Source organism: Taudactylus pleione, unplaced genomic scaffold (genome assembly GCF_031769625.1).
Source record: "Taudactylus pleione unplaced genomic scaffold, aTauple2 ptg000419l, whole genome shotgun sequence".
NCBI lineage: Eukaryota > Metazoa > Chordata > Amphibia > Anura > Myobatrachidae > Taudactylus > Taudactylus pleione.
Genome location: NW_028284821.1, coordinates 963439 through 986859, shown reverse-complemented (window position 1 = coordinate 986859; position 23421 = coordinate 963439). Strand labels below are relative to the sequence as shown.

At 43.7% G+C, this 23421-nt stretch overlaps 1 protein-coding gene across 1 annotated transcript in view; it reads left to right on the top strand.

Annotated features, from left to right (window-relative positions):
• CLNK (cytokine dependent hematopoietic cell linker) overlaps nucleotides 1-23421 on the top strand; it is a 169707-nt gene that overhangs the window by 135321 nt on the left and 10965 nt on the right. Inside the window, exons 10-12 of the mRNA XM_088447119.1 lie at nucleotides 3116-3377; nucleotides 5705-5820; nucleotides 15015-15092. Coding sequence (XP_088303245.1) covers nucleotides 3116-3377; nucleotides 5705-5820; nucleotides 15015-15092 — 456 coding nt within the window. The remainder of the gene's footprint in view (nucleotides 1-3115; nucleotides 3378-5704; nucleotides 5821-15014; nucleotides 15093-23421) is intronic.

The following is a 23421-nucleotide window of genomic DNA, read 5'->3' as shown; positions in this document are numbered from 1 at the left end:
GTCCCAGTCGGTATCCCGTAAATGTACGCTGGGCAGAACTTTGACCCGGGGACCTGTTTTCAGGCTTCCACTGAATGGATTTGGAAGAAAACTTCACAAAGTGGTAACATTGGATCTTAAAAGACATACTAGGGAGGTTGAGGTCCTGGTCGAACTACCCGTTGGTGTATGCTGGGCAGAACTTTGACCCGGGATGCAGGGCATAACTATGACCCAGGGAGCCTGTTCTGGGCATTCCAATGGATGGATTTTGACAACATCACATTTTGACAATAACACTTAATAACTTGAAAATTTAAACCCAGGCAATGCCGGGTCAGCTAGTATCTTATATATAATATTCATTGGTCTGTTTGTTTGTCTGTCTGTTCGGTTATGCATTCAGACACCCCTGCACCGATTGGGCTGAAACCAACGTGAGGTGGTCCAGTTGGATCCTGGCCAGGTTTTAGGGATGTTAGGGTCCCGGTCGGACCTCCCTTTGGTGTACGCTGGGCAGAACTTGACCCGGGGAGCCTTTTCTGGGCCTTCCACTGGATGGCTTTGGGCGACATCACATAATTAAACTTAATAACCTGAAGATTTAAACAGGGGCAATGCCGGATACTTCAGCTAGTGTATGTATATATATATATATATATATTGTGATAGAAGCACTGGAGAAGTTAGGGATGGTGTGTATTTGTGTCCCAGATTCCTGTAATATGTATTTTAACCCCCAGGAAGAGTCTGAGTGTCGGCTTTTGGTAAAAGCCGGAGAATGGGTCCTGGGGATGTGGATGTGAGAGAGAAGGGAGGGCTCCATCCACTGGGCTGTTTCAGATGTTAGGCCTTTCAGCCTGAGAGCAGGCTAATGAGTGATTACAACTGGAAGTGGCTCATAAGAGCTGTGTAATGTCTTGGTGCAGTGTCTCACACACCCTGGGGAGAACAGACACAGAGGTTTGTTCAGAAACACTGTGACCTTTTGAAAGTGCTGAGTTTGTGGTGAGGCAGTAGGCCTTGCCACTTGTAGAGAGGAAGTTACCTGTCTAGTCAGTGCCCAGCCGGGCTAGGAGTTATTTTATGTTTGGTTTATTTGTCTATTGGTGTTGCACAATAAAAACTGGTGCCGACCAGCTTGCACGAAAACCCACGACTGGTGCTGTTCCCTGGCTGCTTTGTGTAAGGAGGTGTCCACCTACCCCAGGAGAGGGACCCCTACCCCGATCATATCACAATATATATATATATATATATTTATTTATAAAATATAAAAGCACAATTGAAGTTATTGTTATGTACCTTATTAATGTGCTTATTTTTTTGTTGTGTAAAGGTGGGTACACACTATACAGATATATCTGCAGATGATGGTTGATCGTATACACTGAACAACCAGCATCTGTGTCTGCCCACAGGTCCTGGTGACCAGGGGGCATGTCCTGCCCCTCTCCCCGCGGCTGCCGCTGTGTGTGTACGGGCGGTCTGCAGACATATCTGTCCATCGGCAGCACAGCCAATGCGATATGTCAGTGAACACCAACATTCATCGACATATCGCGGGTACACACTGCCCGACAACTGATCGCCCAATGTATCTGTCAGTGTGTACCCAGCTTAAGAATGTCATATTGGGACCCTGCATAACCAATTTGTAACCAATTAGACATTTGTTTTCATTGTCTAATGAGTACTAGATCAAAGTAAGTTGCTAATCGGTTTCTATAGATTATCATGAAGTGCCCCTTACTAGTGAATGAGATGTTGCTGTCATAACTTATTGAGTCCAACAAGATAATAAAATGAGAAGATAAGCAGAACAATTCACAATGGAACAACTATTTACTAAGAAAGTAAAAACTGTAAGAAAGCATTGCTTTCTAAAGCTGGGTACACACTGTGAATTGTCTGTGCAATCAGCTGAAAATTGTATGATCTCATGGAGGATTGTACAATGTGTACGCACGTATAATCTATTTATCGCAGATAAATCGTTCTCATAGCATGATCGGATCTTCAAGGATGCTCATGAGATGCGATAAATCAGGTCACAGTATCGTAAACATTTCACAGTGTGTATGCTCTGCGCGACCGACCTGCCGACAGGACTTCAGGACGTGCAGTATGTACAAGGACATGATCTTTCCTTTCGATCAGTAGGATCGGAATAAACTAGTGTATAGTATGTACGGAGGAATATCGGAGCTTTTCCTTGCAAAGACAAATCATGAGTTTATTGCATCTTAAGTAAAATTATACAGTATGTGCCCAGCTTTAATTTGTATATGTTATCATTCTGGTGATGCCAAATATTATTCCATGAGAAGTTAACGTTTAAACATCTGCACTTTTTTTTTCCTTTACTTCCTGTTTATCACTCTTTGTTTTTTGTTTTTTTACCATTATACCCTCCACTGAGACTTTTGAATTTGCCCTTGCAGTTCTGTCCTTAGCAGGTCTATATAGCTAGTGAAGGATCTCATACTGCACTACTGTGCTTTTATTTCTGCGGTTTCCTTTCCTTGTATTGGTATAACACAGGTGGGGGGCTGTTTCCTCTTCTTTGTATAACACAACAAAGTTTCTGCCTTGCAAGTGAAATGAAAAGCAGTGCAGGGCACTTCACCCGTTCAGTTTATTGAATTGCCACCCCTGCACTTGCTTGGGACAAGCCGGGAGCTCTGCTTTCTGGTCCTTGTGGACGGCTCAATCTCCTCTTCCTGACAGCATGATGTCATATGTGCTCTGTGTGCGTTATCGCCCTGCTACTGCTCTGATGATCATCCTGGGGGCATAAATTGGAGGGGGTTAAAAGTCTGTTTGTGGTGTGATTTTTCTTATGATAATAGCCCCAAATCTCATTAGTTGTTTTTGTCTTTTAGAGTATTTAAATAAACTGTAGAACTTACTGAGCTTGCTCACTTTATGTGCTTTGCAACTAATTGCATATTGAGTTTGAAACAATTCCAGGTGAGTTTTGACACAGAAACAGGTAAGTGTTGTCACTATCATCATGAGATATAATGCATGGTGCTGTGCAGTGCATGTTATGTTACGTAGTTATTTTTTTTCATAAAAAACTTTAGAAACCCAGGTATAGACCATCCGCAAGCAATTCTCTTTGTTACAGGAGGAGAAAGCTAAGTTTCAGTCTGAGATACTTAGGATAGCTGTGTCGTTGAGGCCACCACAGTCTCGGAGAGTTCTAAGAAGACCTTCTGACTGGACTACTGTGAGCTCTTCAAAAACCAGAGATGAAGAATTACACAGACACATCCAACAGTCTTTGGCCTTGCCATGCTCACATGCCACCTTTGTAGACCTGGATTGCAGAACTGGAACATGTAAGACAGGGCAATCGGAGTTTGTGGCTTCTGGTAACTATAAGGACACAGGTAAGAAAGCAGGAAACACCTGTTGGGGGATTCATTGTAAGGGAAATAGGTTTAGGAGTGTGTAGTGAAGAGAAACAGCTGGTAATATGCATCCCTGGAACTACTGCTAAGAGGGATCACAGGTTATACTACTGACTTTCGATGGTCCTTACCGGGAGGTTTTAAAGAGAGCAATGATGGAGATGAAGGTTGGAGGTGCAAGGGACTTGGCACAGTGAATCAGTGATTACAGCCTCCACACTGCCCACTTCACAGGGCAAGTGGGGGGGGGGATTCCCGGGAGGCTGTTTTACTTTTTGGGAGTGTGTGAGAGCTCCTCAAAATTTAAGTACTCTTCTCAGACATGCAGGAGACTCAGTGTCTCTTAGAGGAATATTTCTGGAATACAAAAAAGGAAAAGACAGGATTCTACGCACCAGAGCATTCAGGGGTGTATCTATAATGGGTGCAGGGTACACACGGGCCCATACACACTGCACCCATATTATCTAATACTCAGAGGTCCCGTGTCTTAGCCCTGCACAAAACGCCAGCGTTTTGCGCAAGCACAGTGAACAAATCATAGGTGCCCACACCATTTTCCCAGCGACCTGCGCAGGCACAGTAGACACTGGGCACAGTCTGCTACTGACCGCCGGGGAGAAAGGAGGGGGCCCCGGATGGGGAATGCACATGTGCCCCCACCTCTCTTAATACGACCCTGAGAGCATTTAATGTGTGGCTATGTAATTTGGTGTAAGAAGGAAGGATATGGACGAATATATATCTATATAAAAATGATTGCCTGTACCCAGCATGGATCAGAGCCAATTTATTAGGGCAACAGTTAGAGGCTTGATTTGCAAGTAATTAAACTAGTTGAGGGTGGTAGTGAGTTGAGTGGGAGAAATCAAGCTGTTCTCCATGGTATTAGGCAAGATGATCTATTCAGGGAAATATATAACAGCATGATGTAACGTTATATGCTGCATGTAGCAGCCTGGCATTGTTCATTGCATCTTCCCATATGTTGTGCAGAGCAGCAGATGGGACGATACGATGAACGGCCATCACGAACACACTACACAATTTCCGGACCTAGTTACAAGATATGATCTAGACATTGTGGCTATTATGGAGTAATAAGGGGAAATTTACTAAGCCGCAGACTTGAATTCCCAGCAGTAGTGCTGCAGTTTACCAGCAGGATCGCATGGTGTAGATTGGCTAAGATCAATCCTGCAACAAAACTGATGAGAAACCGCAATAGAATAGAAAAGAACATCGAATGGCTATCAATATTTGTACCATTACAAATATAGAAACACCACATTTACTAAGCAGTGGCTTTAGAAACTATTGCAAGCCTGCTGACTTCAGCAGGTATGCAACAGTTTCTAAAGCCACTGCTTAGTAAATGTGGTGTTTCTATATTTGAATGATAAAACTTGTTGATAAATGAGGCCCTAAATTAGATGGTTTTGACAGGTGAGAGAGCTTGAAAAGCATGTTGTTGTGCTAACTGGTCATTCAGGAGAACAGGAATCACTATGCACTTATAATGAGGGCAACCATTATGTACTGAATATGGAGGCAGCAGATTTGCTTCAAACTGAGTTGTCCACTTGCAGTAGAGCAAATTCATCTCAGTGCTTCTTAAGATGCACCATCAGTGCACCATCGAACTTGCAACAGCCCTATGGCCGGCGCAGTTTTTCCGTCTGCTATTGGTATCCTGTGTGAGCAGTTCTGCATCTTTAGACGCAGCCACTCTCAGCGTCATGACAGCGCCTGCCTAGCCACCCCCATTAGCCTCCAGGAAAGCATGCTGTTTGAGCTAACTGGTCATTCAGGAGAAGAGGAATCACTATACACTTATAATAAAGGTGATCATTCTGTATTGAATAAAGAAGAAGATACTGTAACACTATTTTATTAATATATTAGTGGTAAAGTGATTGTTTCATTTTATCTGGCAGAGGTTTCAAAGTCCCAGCAAAACCGCCAGATAGTACATTTAACTCACAGAGGTATATTTACTAAAGTGCTAGATTTTAGAAGTGGAGCTGTTGCCAATAGCAACCAATAAGATTATACTTATTTATCTAGTACCTTCTAAAAAATAATAGCCAGAATTTGATTGGTTGCTATGGGCAATATCTCCACTTCTAAAAAAAAAATATACCCCATAGTGTAGTGAAAATCATGATTGAGTCTTAGCTATAATTGAATTAGAAAGGAAAGAGTAGAAACACACTAGAGTGGCTCTTTACACTGCATAAATAAATATCAAAACTTAATTTATTAAAGGTATTAGAATAACACAGAGACTTTATTTTGTACCCTAGCGACAGAGAGAAGTATTGTTCTTCGTACTGGGGCGGTCTATAGACCTGCAGAACAGGAAGATGATTTGGACAGAGTTCTAGTCGAAGACATCACTAAAATGGCAATACAAGGAGAGGTAATAATCTCGGGGAGATTATTTTAATCTACCTGGTGTGGACTGGAGTGGGTCTGCTACAGGTACTAGCAACAGAAGGGATATTCTTGCAGGGGTTGTTTTGAGGCAATTGGTGAGAGAGGTAATGCTGGGTACACACTGACAGATATTTTGCACGTTCCATTGAACAGGCGATATATATATGTAGTGCATCATCCGGTGCATACAGACTATTATGTCTGTGAATGACATAGTTCACAGACATATCGCAAGCAAACCCATTGGCAAAATATTTTGCAGCTACATCGGCACATCTGGCTGTGTGTAGGGGTGACCCGCCGCCGCCCGTACACTTACTGCGGGGACCGCTAGTGACTGATATCTCAACTGGGCAGGCAAATTTTCCCGCCTAGTTATGATGTCAGTGCAGACACTTAGAGCAGCAGACTGGTAAGTGTGTATTGTTCTACCAATCTGTCGCTCGGTCTGCAGATCCCTGTGTCAGCGGATATGTTACCTCACAGAAAAAAGTTCATTCTTAACTTGAAGCATACAAGTGGAGACAGAGGGGTCTATTTGCTAAGACTCCACATATTGTGGAGTTAATGCCACTCCTGCTTCGCCTGCTACCACTGCGAAGCAGGAGCTGGCTAACGCAGCTGTTATTAAAAATAGACCAGCCGAGGAGGGAGGACTTAAGGGGTCTATTTACTAAGCAGTGTTAGGAGTGAAAAGTGATAAGGTGCCAGTCAATCAGCTCCTGTCTCCTAACACTGCTTAGTAAATAGACCCCTAAGTCACCCCCTCAGCATAGGTGTCTATGGCAGCGCTAAGTGCCCCAGGTGCAGTGTGATATTGTAGCCTGCACTTAGCTGGCAGGCTGCAGGCAGAGAAAATCCCTTTAGTACATACTGAGAAGCGGTATGTACAGGGATTTTCTCTGCCTTTAGCGTTTTTCCCCCTTTTCTCCCCTTAGTACAGTGATTGTCAATCTTTTTCAACTCGAGGCACACTACACAAGATTTAAAAATTCCCAAGGTACACTATATGGCGATGCGGCATGCCTGACCAATGAAAAGCATACACATTGGGTCCCACATAAAAAAATAAAAAATACACACTACATTGGTCTCACAGCAATAAAACTCACTACGTTGTGCTCCACAGGAATAAAACACACTACAGTACTGAGCTGACCGCCGGGGCACACTTGACAACCGCTCGCGGCACACTAGTGTGCAGCGGCACAGTGGCTGAAAATCGCTGCCTTAGTATGTAGACCCCAGAGTATCAAAAGTTTGGGTGAAAATTTGGATTCAAGTGATCATAGTTCACTGTGGTATAGAATAAAGGGAAAAGAAAACACATACCACACTAAAGGGGCAGTTTCAAATAGACGTGGAACTTACCACACGACTAAAGCTCCGGGTTTAATGCCCAGAGCTATTCAGTTACAGGTTAATCTCCACACACAGTAAGCCCACAGCTAACATGTGTTAACCTATAGCTTTCATGTTAAGTGTCCAATAGCTATGAAGTTACCCATGCACAGTAAGGAGGGTGTAGTCTAGCAGCTCCTGGGGCTGAGAGGAAAAATCTGCATTAAGTGCACCGTGGCCGATTGAATCTGTCCCTAAGGGTTTATTGGAAGTCTGACTTTGGAGAGAAAAATATTTAAGTGACTATGTGACAGAGGGGAGACATTAGCAAGGAGCACAGGAGTAGTAAGGAATATATTAAAAGTACTGTATACCTGTAAAAGCAACAGAAATTTGTGACAGGCAGGTATTACGGATGTGCAATGGTGGGCGTCTCAATGTTGGCTGTGCAATGGCATTGCAATAGCATTCATTAGCATATTTTCGCATCGGGTCTGAGTACATAATCGCAGCTGCGATCGCAATAGCGATCCGTAGTGAATCAGGGCCTCTATTCCATTGGCCAAGTTTAAAAAGTGTGAGAGTTTACTGCTAAGCCGGAACTTCTGATGGGCACCTCTGAGTCACAGTTGTACGTCATGCAGGTGGCAGCTGTGGAACTTCTAAAGGTGCCCATCCACTAGACGATTTAATTGAGCGATTGAATGATATCGTTATCATTCAATCATTCATAAAATGTTTGCAAATATGTCTAAAACAACAAGCAATGCGCTCTCCCGCTGATCGTTTAGACATCTATCATTGGGCAAACATGCTGGACAACCTGACAATAACGTCAGGTTTAGCATGTTTGCAGATGGTTGATGAGCCTGCACTGAACGACTGCTTGTTCAGTGCAGGCTCATCACACACTGACAAATGACTGCAGGATTACAATGTCGTAATCGTGCAGTTGTTTTCATGTCTGCTAGTGGATGGGCACCTTAAGACTCTGCCTCTCTGAGGAGTTGAGAAGTGGGTATTGGTGGTGGTGGGGGTTAGCAGTAGGCAGAAGTTTTGCCTAGGGTGCCAAGAAACCTTGCACCGGCCCTGAGGGTAATACATACTGGCTGCTGTTGTGTGTGGTCCGCAAATACTGGACAGCTTTAAATTTAACTGCAATTTAGATTAGAGTTAGAACACGCCCCTCTCATATCTAAAGGTGGGTACACACCTGACAGATATATCTGCAGATTGAGTGATATATCTGCAGATGATGGTCATTCATACACACTGAACAGCCATCATCTGCTTGTACCCCCGGTGGGTGGGTCGGTGGCATGTCCCGCCCCCTTCCTTGCGGCTGTCACCCGTACACACCTGCCGATGGACAGATATGTCTGCAGACATATCTGTCCATCGGCTGTGCAGCACAGCCAATGCGATATGTCGGTGAACGACGACGTTCACCGACATATCGCGGGTACACACTGGCTGACGTGCAGCAGATATTTTGGCCGATGCCAATGTATCTGTCAGTGTGTACCCAGCATTAGTCTCTGTACACTTTCCACTTGCTCCCCCTTGCAGTACAGCATGGTTTTACTGATGTACAGTTCCTTGCTTTTTGTGCTTTGCTCCCAACTCAGAATCAGCCCCTATAGGGCTACAAAAAGAAAACTACTTAGTTACATTGTCCAGGACAGTGAGATAAGAAGTTATTGCCAGGCTGTAGTAAAAGAGATTGTGTCTGGATGTCTTCAGATGTTGTTCACTGTGAATTTCAAACACACAAACAAGTCTACCTCCTTATCTGACTGATAAGATATAGTGAAGCTGAAGAAACAAGCTACATTTGAACTAATTGTTTAGCTGTCAAGTTAGATAAGATAAGAATCAGGCCTGAATGGTGTCATAAAATCTGCCCCACTGAATAACAGTTAAACACAGGTAACAAAATTTGCACCAATAGGTTACAGTAAGCTGGGTACACACCTAACAGATATATCTGCAAATTATGGTTGTTCATACACACTGTCAAGAATCTGTATGATATACCGATGGATGGGATGCCGGCCGTCAAAACACTGATTTATTATTTATTTATTATTTATTAACAGTTTCTTATATAGCGCAGCATATTCCGTTGCGCTTAACAATTGGAACATTAATAGAACAAAACTGGGTAATAACAGACAGATATATAGGTAGGAAGGCCCTGCTCGCAAGCTTACAATCTGTAAGGAAATAGGCATTGATACACAAGGATAGGTGCTATATATTGCAATTTAGTCCAGCCAGACTGCAGAGTTTTTTGGTGAGCTGCATGATCCAGTGACACAGGAATGTCGGCCAAATGTCAGGAGGATGTGAAGAAAGACAGTGTGTGAGGTTATGTGTGGACTGTGAAAGGGGATGTAATTAGACATGGAAGCTATGAAGGTTATGTGGGTGGTTCTGGAATCTGATAAGCTTGCATGAAGAGGTGGGTTTTCAGGGAACGCTTGAAGGATTGGAGACTAGATGTAAGTCTTATTGTGCATGGTAAGGCATTCCATAGAGTGGGTGCTGCCCGAAGAAAGTCCTGTAACCATGAATGGGAGCAAGTAATTAGCGTGGATGAGAGACGCAGATCTTGTGCTGAGCGAAGAGGTGGGGTTGGGAGATATTTAAGATGAGCGAAGAGATGTATGTTGGTGTCGTTTTTTTAATGGCCTTATGTGTAAGTAAAAGTATTTTGTATTGAATACGGTAGATGCTGGAATCCTGACAGGGGCCAGTGAGTACCCGAACCCTCCCTTAGTGGTGCCTATCCCTAACCTCCCCTCGGTGGTGCCTAACCTGTATTCCCGCACCCTAAACCTAACCTGCCCCCCCACGGCTAACACCTAACAGCGCCTTCTTGCCTTCGCTTGGGATGATGACTTTTGGGATTTCGGCGTTGGAATAAAGATAGGAGTCAGCAATGTGACTGCATCCCCACTGAACAACCATCATTTGTCATCTGCCCGCAACCCCCTCCCCTCGGCCTCTGCTGCAACTGTATGGGCGGTCGGCTGATCGCTCATACACACAGCATGATGGACAGATATATCTGCTATCAGCTGTGCAGCACAGCCGACGTGATATGTCTGTGGAAAGATGTTGTAAATATATTATTATTATTATATTGTTTCACCTCCTATTCTGATGTGGGTTGTGAGTGTCCTGCCTTTAATAGCTATAAGCACTTTGGACCTCATTCAGACCCGCTCGCAAGCACTGAGCGCTCGCAAGTGGGTCGATGTTTAGGCCCTGCGCATGCACAGCAGCCACACTTTGCGTGCGCAAGCCCCAGAGCAAGAGAGAAATTCTCTCACTCCAGAGCTCACTACAAAAGGGGCGGCTGTTGATGTTGATCGACAGCTCGGCCCGTTTTGTAGGCGTGGCAGGGGGGTGGTTTCACAAACGGAGGCGTTCCTTAAGGAATACCTGCCATTTTGTGGGCGGCCGCACTGACATCAGCAGTGATGTCAGTGGGGAGCTTCCTGCTCGATCAGAGCAGGAAGCTCCCTGGGGCTTGCGGTTGCCGAGACCCAACCTTAGGGTCTCGTCGCAAGCTCCAATGGTCACGATGGTCTTGACCATCGCGACCATCTACCTGGTCAGTCACTAAAGCTGTGGGTGGTAACCCACAGCTTAGCTAGCAACCAGGAGGCAGCACTTCAAAATACAACCGGCCGCCCACATTCAGAACGAGCGCTCACATTTTGCGAGTGCCTCTGAATGAGGGCCTTTATCTCTTATTCCTCTAACTGTGAGAGGATCACATGTGATCAATGTAGTGAACCACTCTTAATTGTAACTGAAATGTCTTGTGGCACCTGAGTCAATATGCCAGCTCATTTTTCTTTGACTCTCTGTGACACTTAAAGCTGACTCATTCTTGCTGTTATACTTCTTTTTGTGTAGTGTTCATATTTCTTAGTTTGCATTCAGATGCTGTATGGGCTTTCTTATGACATACATAGCACTTGTACTTTTCTAGGCTTTGCATCTTTAGCATTTATTTCAACTGACAAACGATCTTGTAACTGTAGCAGTTTGGTCGTAACGATCTTTGTAGACAGCTTGGCTGTATTAGTTCTAGAAATTCCAGTAGAAAATCAAATTGAGACGATAAGTTCTGTAGTATTGGCAGGGCAATCTCATCATCGACTCCTACACACATTAATTGCTAAGATATGGACATAATCTTTTCAATGTAGTCACTTATACTTGTGCATTCATTCAACTTAGTATTTTAGCAGTATTCACCTCAGATTAATTCTTCTCGAGACCATTATCATTATATGCTGCATGTAGTGCTGTCCACAAGTCATGTGCTGACATTTTCCCTCATATGAGAGAGAATAAAAATGTTGTTTAACACTTATGCGTATTGCTTTATCTATATCATCTGAGTATGTACTGTCATCTGGGTTAATTGTCACTTTCCACAGCCTCTCATGCTTAAGTTGCATTTCTATTGAGAACTTTCATGTGGCATCATTCTGTAAGCTTTTAAATTTAATGAACCCCATCATGGATGTATATTTGTATATTGAGACACTGCAGATTCATTGATCAACTTGTCTGTCATGCAACATTGTATGGTGTCTGGGTGCCTGGGCCCATAACCTGTTGATGTATGTGTACTATTTCATGCTGTATATGGTTATTATATAGTAGACACCAGTGGAAAGAAGTTTGGTAGACATGCCAGCTGGATAGGCTTAACCAGGAGCTTGTATTTATTGTAGTGCAGTTTCAGTACAGCCATACTCACAGCTATGTATACAGACAGTGGAGATGAAGCACATCATATAGCGGACCAGCTGGTCTTGTATGTAGGCATGATAAAAGAATTACGCAGGGTCCCCCAAAGACTTAAATAGTACACATCTGTATACTACTGTGGTGCTCAAACACATGTACAGACTAAAGAATAGTGTCAATCTTGGGGCAGCACAGACAGTGTAATGGTTAGCATTACTGCCTCACAGCACTGAGGTCGTGGGTTTGATACCCACTATGGCCCTAACTGTGTGGAGTTTGTATATTCTCCCTGTGCTTGCATGGGTTTCCTCCCACACTCCAAAAATATACTGGTAGGTTAATTGGCTCCCAACAAAAAAATTAACCCTAGTGTGTATGTGTGTGAGCATGTGATAGGGAATATAGACTGTAAGCTCCACTGGGGCAGGGACGGATGTAAATGGGCAAATATTCTCTCTGGAAAGCGCTGCGGAATATGTGTGCGCTATATAAATAACTGGTAATAATAATAATAAAGGATCAGATGCTTCATGTAAAGGCGCATCATGGAGTAGCGCATTCCATTTACCAACAATAAATTGCTTATTATATGTAAATACAAACATAATATCACAATAACAGTAGACATTTTAACCACTTGTTAACTTCACATGTGAAAAACAAAGAAATGTTGCAATTTTTTATAAGACATCTAACACTTCCAGGCATACAATACATGACTTGATTTCTATGTATCATTTCACTCTTCACATTTCCAAGAAATAACACAGATGCCAGCATGTAAAAACTATTTGTTTTCAGGAGATAAGGATTTGAAATGTCCTGAGAACATGGCAAGGCCTTGAGGTTCAGCTGACTGATGAAAAACAAATTAAAGTCACAATCTGAAAGCTGATTGCAGACACTTTGGTTTATCTGAAAAACATACAGCCACCAATAACAATGCACAGAGCTGCAAGTCTGCAGACATATCTGTCCATGGGCTGTGCAGCACATACACAGGCAGCAGATCAGTGGCGTAACTTCATCCCTGGTCCCCGGAGGCAAGATAAATGTTGGTGCTCCCCCAAATTAAAATGTACCACCCCCCAGCACCTATGCCAGACCAAGCTGCTGCCGCCCCCCCTATGCTGTTCCCCCAGTAGTGGTCCCCTTATGCAGTGCAGCCTATGTAGTGCCCCCCAGTAATGGTCCCCCTATGCAGTACCTCCAGTAGTGGTCCCCCTTTGCAGTGCCCCAGTAGTAAGGGCCCCTGTAGTAATCCCCCAGTAGTAAACTCCCTGTAGTGCCCTCAGTAGTAAGCCCCCTGTAGTAAGCCCCGTAATGCCCCCTATAATAAGCCCCATAATGCCCCTTGTAGTGAGCCCCGCCGCGAGAGCACACACATACAAAAAAAAACAATACTTACCTGAAACCCCACTCCAGTGCTGCCGCCTTCCGTCCCCAGCACCTTGATCTCAGAACTATGGGAGTGACATCACTCCCTTAGTGCATTGCGGGACCCGGAAGTGGAGCTCAGGAGTGAGCTCCGTACCTCTGGCTACCGCCGGGGGGGAAAGATGGAGCCCGGAACGGCCCGGGGGACAATGGAGCCAGGTGCCCCCTTAAGGGCTGGAGCCCGGCGGCAAATGACTCCATTGTCTCCGGGAGTTCCGCCACTGCAGCAGATACATTGGCCGATCAATTGATCGGCCAATGTATCTGTTAGTGTGTACCCAGCTTAATGCTGGGCACACACTGACAGATATATTGGCCGATCAATTAATCGGCAAATATATCTGGTGCCCGTCAGCCAGTGTGTACCAGCACTATGTCTGTGAACGACGTCAATCACAGACATATTGAATCAGCTCTACTGCAGAGCTGATGGACAGATATATCTGTTCATTGGCAGGTGGGTACGGGCGATCAGCCGATCGCACGTACACATGCAGAGTGGCAGCAGAAGGGAGGGGGATGGACCCGTCCCTCAGCCAGTGGGACCCACGGCTGCCTCATAGATGATGGTCGTTCAGTGTATAGGAATGACCATCATCTACAGATATATCTGCAGATCTCTCGTTCTACAGATATATCTTTGCAGTGTGTACCCACCTTAAGGTGCATTTCAAGGTATCTCCTGAATCTTGGCCTCCTGATATTGGAGACTTAAGCTGGGTACACACTGGTCGATAGATTGGCCGATCAATTGATCGGCCAATATATCGTACCCCGTCGGCCAGTTTGTACAGACGATATGTCTGTGAACAACGTTGTATATCGCATTGGCTGTGCTGCACAGCCATTGAACAGATATGTCTGCAGACATATCTGTCCATTGGCAAGTGTGTACAGGAGATCAGCCGATCGCCAGTACACAAGGGTGCAGAGAGAGGGGGTGGGGGAGCCGCGAGCAGATACTACTTACCCAGGTCCGGCACAGCTCCCCATCCACAGCAGCTCAGCACACACTGCTATGTGCTGGGCTGCACAAGGAGACTGTCCGAGGCTGCTAAAGCAGCAGCCCGAGCAGTCTCCTATGTCAAAGGTGGGGAGCGATCACGCTGATCGCGTCCCCCATAGGCTGTGCGCCGGGCTGAGGGGCACACAGCACCCCCCTCCCCAGCGCCGCAAATGGTATTTTTTTCCCTTGAAGGGGGCGTGGTCACACCTCACGCGATTAGGCCATGCTCCCCGGACGTTGAGACCCGCTGCAGCATGCAGATGATGGCCATTCAGTGTGTATGATCGACCATCATCTGCAGATATATCTGTCAGATGTGTACCAAGCTATAGTTTTTATTTGGGAAGTTCAATTCTAATTAAATATTCTAATCAGGTTTTTTTATTAATTATTTAAAGATATGACTTGAAAGGGAAAAAAATCACTGGACATCAAAGTAACACATTTTATTAACAACATCCCATTAAACTTCTTTATCAGCTACAGATACGGTGTGCTATCCATGAAAGACGAGTGCAATGATTCCTAACTTTAGAAAAAAAATGGCAGCATCTCTATATATACATACTGTACGTGGTTGTCTACCTTTAATGCCATTTGTGTCACTTTTTCCCTAGGTGTCACGTGCATCCAATTGGTACCTAAAAGATTACGATCGCAATAAAGCAGAACACAAACTGTATGAAGAAAACAAAGTGAGCTTTAACTTCCATCTATAAGAGCCTATTATTATTATCCTTTATTTATATGGCGCCACAAGTGTTACGCAACGCCTTACAAAGTACATAGAACTAATAGGTAAACAAGAAACAAGTAACTTACAATACTTTACAGTGCAGAACAAGGACACAACTTATATACATTACTGAAATAGTGATTAAAGCACTCACAATAAGCTGCCGGGAGTTGGCAGTCCCGTGTTAGGTCCCCTAATGGGGAGTAGAGAGTAGAAGAAAATGTAAAGAGAAGCACATGAGGGAAGAGGTCCCTGCTCATGAGAGCTTACATTCTAAGGGGGAAGGGCAGACAGACAGGCGTGACACAGAAGGGGAAGATAGGAAGGAAAGAGCATGAGGTGGATTAGGATGAGTGCTGAAAGGCCTTGATGAAGTAGTGGGTCTTGAGAGCCCGTTTGAAGATTTGTAGAGAGGTGGAGAGTCTGATAGGGAGAGGGAGAGCATTCCAAAGGTAGGGAGCAGCACGGGCAAAATCTTGGATGCGGGAGTGGGAGGAAGTAATCAGTTGGCAAGAGAGGCGGCATGCATTAGTTGAGCGAAGTGGACGGGCGGGAGTGTGAAGGGAGAGAAGGTCAGAGGATTTGGGGGGGGCTTTGTAGGCGAATGTAAGAACCTTGAATTGGCATCTGAAGGGGAAGGGGAGCCAGTGTAGGGCTTGAAGGAGAGGGGAAGCAGATGTAGAACATCTTGATAGGAAGATGAGCCGATCAGCACCATTGAGAACCGATTGTAGTGGAGAGAGGCGAGAGACTGGGAGGCCAGCTAGGAGAAGGTTACAGTAGTCCAATCTGGATATGACCAGTGAGTGGATGAGGGTTTTAGTGGCATCCTGGGTGAGGAAGGGTCTAATCCTGGAGATATTTTTTAGGTGAAAATGGCAGGACTGCGAGAGGTGCTGAATGTGTGGTTTAAAGGAAAGGGAGGAGTCTAGGATAACTCCAAGACAGCGCACTTTGGGGCTAGAGGAGATAGTTGTGCCATCAATAGATAATGAAATTGTGGGAAGTGATTTAGTGGAAGAGGGTGGGAAGATGATCAGCTCAGTCTTAGACATGTCACGTTTAAGAAAGCGCTGGGACATCCATGAAGAGACAGCAGAGAGACAGTTGGAGATACGGGTAAGGAGCAAGGGGGAGAGCTCAGGGGTGGAAAGGTAAATTTGAGTATCATCTGCATAGAGATGATATTGAAGGTCTAAGGAGTTAATGAGTTCACCTAAAGAGGATGTATATAGGGAGAAAAGGAGAGGTCCAAGAACAGAACCTTGGGGAACTCCTACTGTTAGTGGAAGTGGAGGGGAAGAGGAGTCATGAGAGGATACAGCAAAGGAACGATCAGAGAGGTAGGAGGAAAGCCAGGAGAGGGCAGTGCCACGTAAACCGAGAGAGTAAAGGATTTGCAGGAGGAGAGGGTGGTCTACAGTGTCAAATGCAGCAGAGAGGTCAAGGAGAATGAGCAGAGAGTAGTGGTGTTATTTGTGGACCCGGGGGGGTAGCAGGAGCGATCACAGAAGCAGATTTGAAAATAAAACTAGGATTTTTAATAAGTGCTTGAGTAGACATAAAATGTGGCAGTAAATAAAAGTCCAGGAATATATAAATGTGCACAAGAGTTCTGTGGTGGGAGTAAAAGGGTTAATGTCCAAGTAGAAACAATTAGAGCTGTCCAGGTGTGCAGGTAGTGAAACTGAAAATAATCAAGCCAGGTATGCAGGTAGCGAACTGAAGCGCAGGATGTCAGCAGGCTCAGGCACTCAGGTATGGGCAAGGGTGATGGAGGAAGCGGGGTAGTCCAGTGGGAGCTAGGAGCTGACAGGCAGACTGGCAGACAGCGAATTCACAGGAACAGGATAAGCACAGAGAACTCCCTCTCAGCTAGGCTGAGATACACGTTGCACTGGCAAAGAAGGGAGGCATGCCATACTGTTACTGGCCGGAGGGAACATGTGACTCACCAGGATTGGCCAGCCGCATCACATGGCCAGAAGGCAAGATGGCGGTGCCCATGCCAAACGGAATGGAGACACCGCCAGGCCTTACCAGCGCAAAGTGACAACAGGCCCGCACAACAACGCGCGCAGCCAAAGCCCCCCGCAAGACACCAGCTCTGCCACCAGACAGCCCGCGCCACAATGACCTCACAGGTAACACTCGCTTAGCGCCATGCTGAAATACCCTGGCCGTGACAAGTGGCCCTTGGATTTGGCAGCAAGGAGGTAATTGCTGACTTTCGTGAGGGCAGTTTCAGTGGAGTGGAGAGATCGGAAGCCAGATTGAAATGAGACAAGGACGGAGTGGGAGGAAAGAAAGGTGGTAAGGCGGTTGTAGACAATACGCTCAAGGAGTTTGGAAGCAAAAGGGAGAAAAAAAAGATGGGTCTATAGTTGGAAAGTATGTTAGGATCAAGGGTAGGTTTTTAAGAATGGGGGAGACAAGAGCATTTTTGAATGCAGTAGGGAAAGTGCTAGATGATAGGGAGAGATTAAGGAGGTGAGCCAGATGGGAACAGGCAGAAGGAGACAGGTGGGAAAGGAGACGGGAAAGGAAAGGGTCAAGAGGGAGGTGGAAGGAGGGGAGGACCGGATGACGGCCATGACTTCCTCTCCAGAAGCAGGGGAGAAGGATGTCAGAGTTGGTGAGACAGAAGGGGGGGGGGGTGGTAAGGGCAAGGAGGGGGAGGAGTGCTGAGGATCTGATGGGATATGATGTCCTCATGTATGGAGTCAGTTTTAGATGTAAAGTAGGTGGCAAAGTCGAGGGCAGAGAGCGAGGAGGGAAGGCGAGGAGGGGAAGGGCAGAGTAGGGAGTTGAAAGTGGCAAAGAGATGCCGGGGGTTTGAGGACTGGGAGGAGATGAAGTTCTTGAAATATGTTCTTCTGAAAAGTTTTTATTTTTATCACCGCCATATATGCGGTTATATCTGCATGCAAAATGCTATGCCATATATGCGGCTGCTGACACTGTAACATAGCATTTTGCTTGCAGATGCACCCGCTGTTGCACATAGGCATGCCACAGCTTGTGCATCCTATTTACATTGATATGCGAATAAGACATATTTAAAAGGCAAAAAGTCACAAGAAAAGATGCTCGGCGCTACCGAGTTACGCCACGGCATGGCACGACTAGAAGGGCTGTAAACATGCTAGGGATTATCCCATTCATATGCTCATGAGAGAAACAGTCCTCGTTTATCCTCACATAGAAGCGAGGCTATAATATAATAATAATAATATATAATGGGAATCCTAGTAAACCATAACGGCTCAATACATGTGATACGAATGTGAATTGATACATATGATCAGAGCCATAACTATAATTTTTGGTGACCTGTGCCAGAAAGAGCATTGGCGCCCCTCTCATTTTTCTAAGGGACATAATGCACCCAAAAATGGGCCATGGCTTCATGGGGAAGGGCCAGGGAAGAGATAGGAGAGGCCAGGAGATGCTGGGGATGAAATAAGAGGAAGGTACAAGTGAGAATGATAATAAACAGAAATTTGACAGTCTCAAACAGCGCCCCCTGACCTGTGGTGCCCTGGGCGATGGCACTGGCCGCAGTACCCTAGCTACAGCCCTGCATATAAGTTGTATTACTTTGATATCTGTACAGTGTTATGCCACTTAGGTGGATCAGTATTGCTCATTATAATTGTGGAATGATTACGATTACATACTAATCAGACATAGAACAATATTCCAGATTCTACTGTCCAAATAGACACATGCTGGATACATCTAACAGTATTAATCCATATAGATGGGGAATGACAGACTATAGTTGCGAATATAAATATCCTAGATTCTGATGTCTAAACAGAGTTGTGTTGTATACATAATATAACACTGATCTACTCAGATCTAAAATAGGTTTTATTACAGCTACATATCAACCTACACAAGGATATTTAGATTGTATGCTTATCTATGCAGCTATCAAGTGACGTATTACTTTCACTACTTATATGAAGTGGAGATTATGAAATGAAAGACACGGGATTCACAGTATATCAGATATTTTATGTGACGATGATCTACTATATAAAAGCGAAAATTTGTCCTTCTGTCTTTCTATACAAACCCACAGTTTACAAGCCAAGATCGTGAAATTTTACATACGAGCATATTAAAACATGGCGGAGGCAACTAACACAATTTGAAATCGAATTAGTTAATTTTTAATTAATTAAAAAACACAATTTTTGCATAGCATTCGCCCTCTACAGGTCAGGTACAGAATTAGAAAAGGATTTAGCTTATCTACTATTTTTTCTTTTCTATCTCTACTATCTACTATATAAAAGTGACATTTTTTCCTTCTGTCTTTCTATACAAATCCACAGTTTACAAGCCAAGATCTCTCATGGTTCTACACCTAAAACACCAAAGAAGAATAAAAGCATTGTCCTGTTTGGTTTATTGTTAGATGCAGATTTGGACACCATTCTTCTTGGGCCATCTGCAAGGTCAAAAATAAAAATATTAAAATGTTATTTTTGTTTAATTTCATAATTTTATTTTATAACAAGCATTTTGCTACATACTAAGGAATTATGGAATTTTATTCTGTAGCATATAGTCTAAATCTCTGAACATCATTTACTATGGCTCTCGGGTGGAGTTTACAGTAGCTTTTAAATGCTGTTTGAATTTATAACCACTATTGATATTAAGCCAGGCTTATTATGAGTCTGAATATGGTAAAAATTGCTATCTGCATCCATGAGGAGAGATCCATCTGATTTACAATCAGGCCCATAAAGATGGCAACTATACTGGGATGCAAAAGCACAGCTTTGCAGCACAATTTTTTATTTATACTTGCTCATGCATGAGCTTACACAATTAGATGGTGTCAACCAAACTTTTTTGTCTACCTCCTTGGTTGCAGGACCGCACTATGGAATGCACAGAGGCTACTTCCGGTTCATTCCTTTGTCAGCACCTGAAGGGTAAAACCGATTGGATGAATCTTATACACTGTGGAGACCCTGAATGCCAGAAACAGCTGCACAAGGAACTGGAAGTAGTTGCTGTGCATTTAATAGTGTGATTCAGCAACCAGGAAGTACACAGTCATCCTGGTATCAGAGCAACACAAGCTCTTGGACGTGTTTACACTGTACATCCGACAAATTTTTAATGCTTCTATCTCCGAAGTTTGCTTTACACTACATTACAGGTCCTACTTCCTTCGAAGTCCTTAGGACTGTTGATGGGGAAGTTTGTCACACTTTTCGTGAGGCCTGCCTAAGGAGAGGTTTAAAACACCGGGCAACACTGGGTACTCCAGCTAGTTATTCAATAAATCCGTGTCATTCTTGATAATATTATCTCTGAACAAGTTTACTTATATTGCAGCAGTGGATACATACCGTATATACTCGAGTATAAGCAGAGGTACCTACTTTTACCACAAAAACCTGGGAAAACTTATTGACTCGAGTATAAGCCTAGTGTGGGAAATGGCAGCAGCTGGTAGTGCCCCCAGTAGTAATTCCCCCTGGTTGTGCCCCCAGTAGTAATCCCCCCCCTGGTAGTTCCCCCAGTGGTAATCCCCCCTTTTAGTGCCCCCTGTAGTAATCATCCACTGGTGTCTCCCCCCCCCCCCCCCGCAGTAGAGAGAGACGTGACAAGAATAAAAAAAAATAAATCACTTACCTGAAACTCCTGCTCCTGGTCCCGCCGCTGTCCGCTCCTCCGGCCGCTTTGCATGGGAGAGACGTCGTCATGACGACGTGTCTCCCATCACCCACTGCGGGAGCCGGAAGATGGCTCCCGCAGTGGGAGCGGCTGCTGATTACACCAAACACGCAGCTGCCGGCTCCGGCGGCTGTGTGTTTGGCAGTGTGTAGCGCTGACCGAACTCCGTCCGGTCAGCGCTACACTTCACTCGAGTATAAGCCGAGGGGGTACTTTTTCAGCACATTTTTTGTGCTGGAAAACTCGGCTTATACTCGAGTATATACGGTACTATGCCTAATTCTGATTTTATACTGGACATGCTGTGATTAAAACTATCCACTGAGAAAAGTCATAAGATCTCTATACATGGAGGAATAATAATTATACCAATTACAATCTGTGCTATATACGCCTATGGCAACTGTGTTTCCTATTGATAGTTACAATTTTATTTGATACTTACAAGGAAATGTGGCTGTAATAAGATACAATCACATGAAGGATACGTAGTCTTTCTATTCTGAACAGTTACTTATCTGGATAATATGGGTATACTTCTGTTAGGTAATGGAAGATCTATATTGACAAGGAACACATTGTATTAAGTATTATGAAAATAGATCAATAATACGATTAGACATCAGGAATTTTATTGAATCCTTTAATGACAGATGATTTAAAAGGCACTCGGCTACAGTACATAACAGTTTATTATTTTATTCTTAACCACTTTTTCCATACTTTACTCACAATTCTTACTAATAGTTTTAACAAATATATTTTGCTTTGCTTTCTATATTATCCAAGTATTGAATCTTAAAGAATTAAATAAAATGTTATATTTTAATATTTGTGCACCATATATGAATGCCTATTCTTTATTTTGTCCAATTCATATATCTTTTGGGATTTATAATTCTGATTTGAAAACTATCAGTATTTGGAATTACTCTTGAACAAAAAATCTTTTTATTGTATTTACCTGTGCAACAGATCCTTCTTTTGTATGCCCTATGAAACTAACGTGCTAGGAAGTAAGATGTAAGGGCACACATCTTTAATGTCAGCCGCCAATATTAAACCCATTATTGGCGAAAAATGTCAGCCGCCAATATTAAACCCATTATTGGCAACTGCCGTTTGGTGCAGTGACGTGCTATGGTTTGAAGGAAGAGAGAAAATGGAAGGTGGAGACATGAATTTGTCAATGTTGAGTTTTTAATACACTCAGCTTCTGGAAACCATGACCTGCCTTTCACAATATATCTCAACCGAACCTCCATTATCTCTTGGAAATGTAAAAAGGCTTTCACTTTTGTTCTGCCTTGGGTACTCTTGCGTTTACTTACCAGCTCGCAGTAGCTATGTGCCCAGTATTTTCCTTTAGCATCATGCTTACTGCTGGACAGAGTCAGGTCATTTAGAGGGAGATTTATCAAACCTTCTAAATAAGACCCATCACAGTGTTGCCCATTGCAATCAGATTATATTTATCTAGTACATTGTATAAAATGATAGCTGGAATCTGTTAGACAGCTGTGGGCACATCACATCCACTTGACCTCTTTAGAAAGCTTGATAACTCACTCCCTTAATTCCCATGGTTGTAGAAGATTTGGCAGCTGCTGCTACCATCAAGAAGGCCGCAGAGTTCACCAAAATAGCGACAGATATATCAACAGCAATGACTGTTGAACTAACTGGGTTCAGCTGCTGAACTGATAGAATATTCCAGTAGATTCCCCACAAAAAAATATGTCCTTTGTGTGAGTCTCCATAATATTTTTACAATTGCTTCTAATTTGTTAGAAGACCACATGGGAGGTATGGTACAAAGCTGACTTAACGAGCAGCCAGCTGCACCTGCCATCCACATGTCCGTTATATTTTCTTGTGGACAAACAACAATAAAAGAAAACAATGTTCTATTCCTCTCATGACTTATATAAGAGATAAATGAGGTTCAGTCAAGCAGTACATATACAACTAGTATGAGTTGAAATGAATAAACAAAGGAACGATTTAAACATTATAGTAAGCAGAAATGTTTTTACGTCCAGACACAAACATAGAATTTGTTGGCAGATAAGAACCACTTGGCCCATCTAGTCTGCCCCATTTTAAAACATATTTTTACCTCAACTCTTATTGATCCTTACCTCTTCTGAAGGATAGCCTTATGTCTATCCCATGCATGTTTAAATTGCTATACTGTCTTAGCCTCTACCACCTCTGATGGGAGGCTATTCCACTTGTTCACTACCCTTTTTCCTCAAATTTTCCCTGAACCTACCACCCTCCAGCTTCAGAACATGTCCTCTTGTTCTAATACTTCTCTTTCTTTGAAGAATGTCTCCTTCCTTTACCTGGTTAAAACCCTTTATATATTTGAACGTTTCTATCATACCTTTCCCTTCTCTGCTCCAAACTATACATATTAAGATCTTTTAGTCTTTCCTGGTTTGTTTTGTGGTTTAGTTGCCCTTCTTTGTACAGTCTCTAATGTATTAATATCCTTCTGGAGATATGGCCTCCAGAACTGAACACAGTATTCGAGATGAGGACGTACCAATGACCTATATCACTTATTTCTTTCTGCT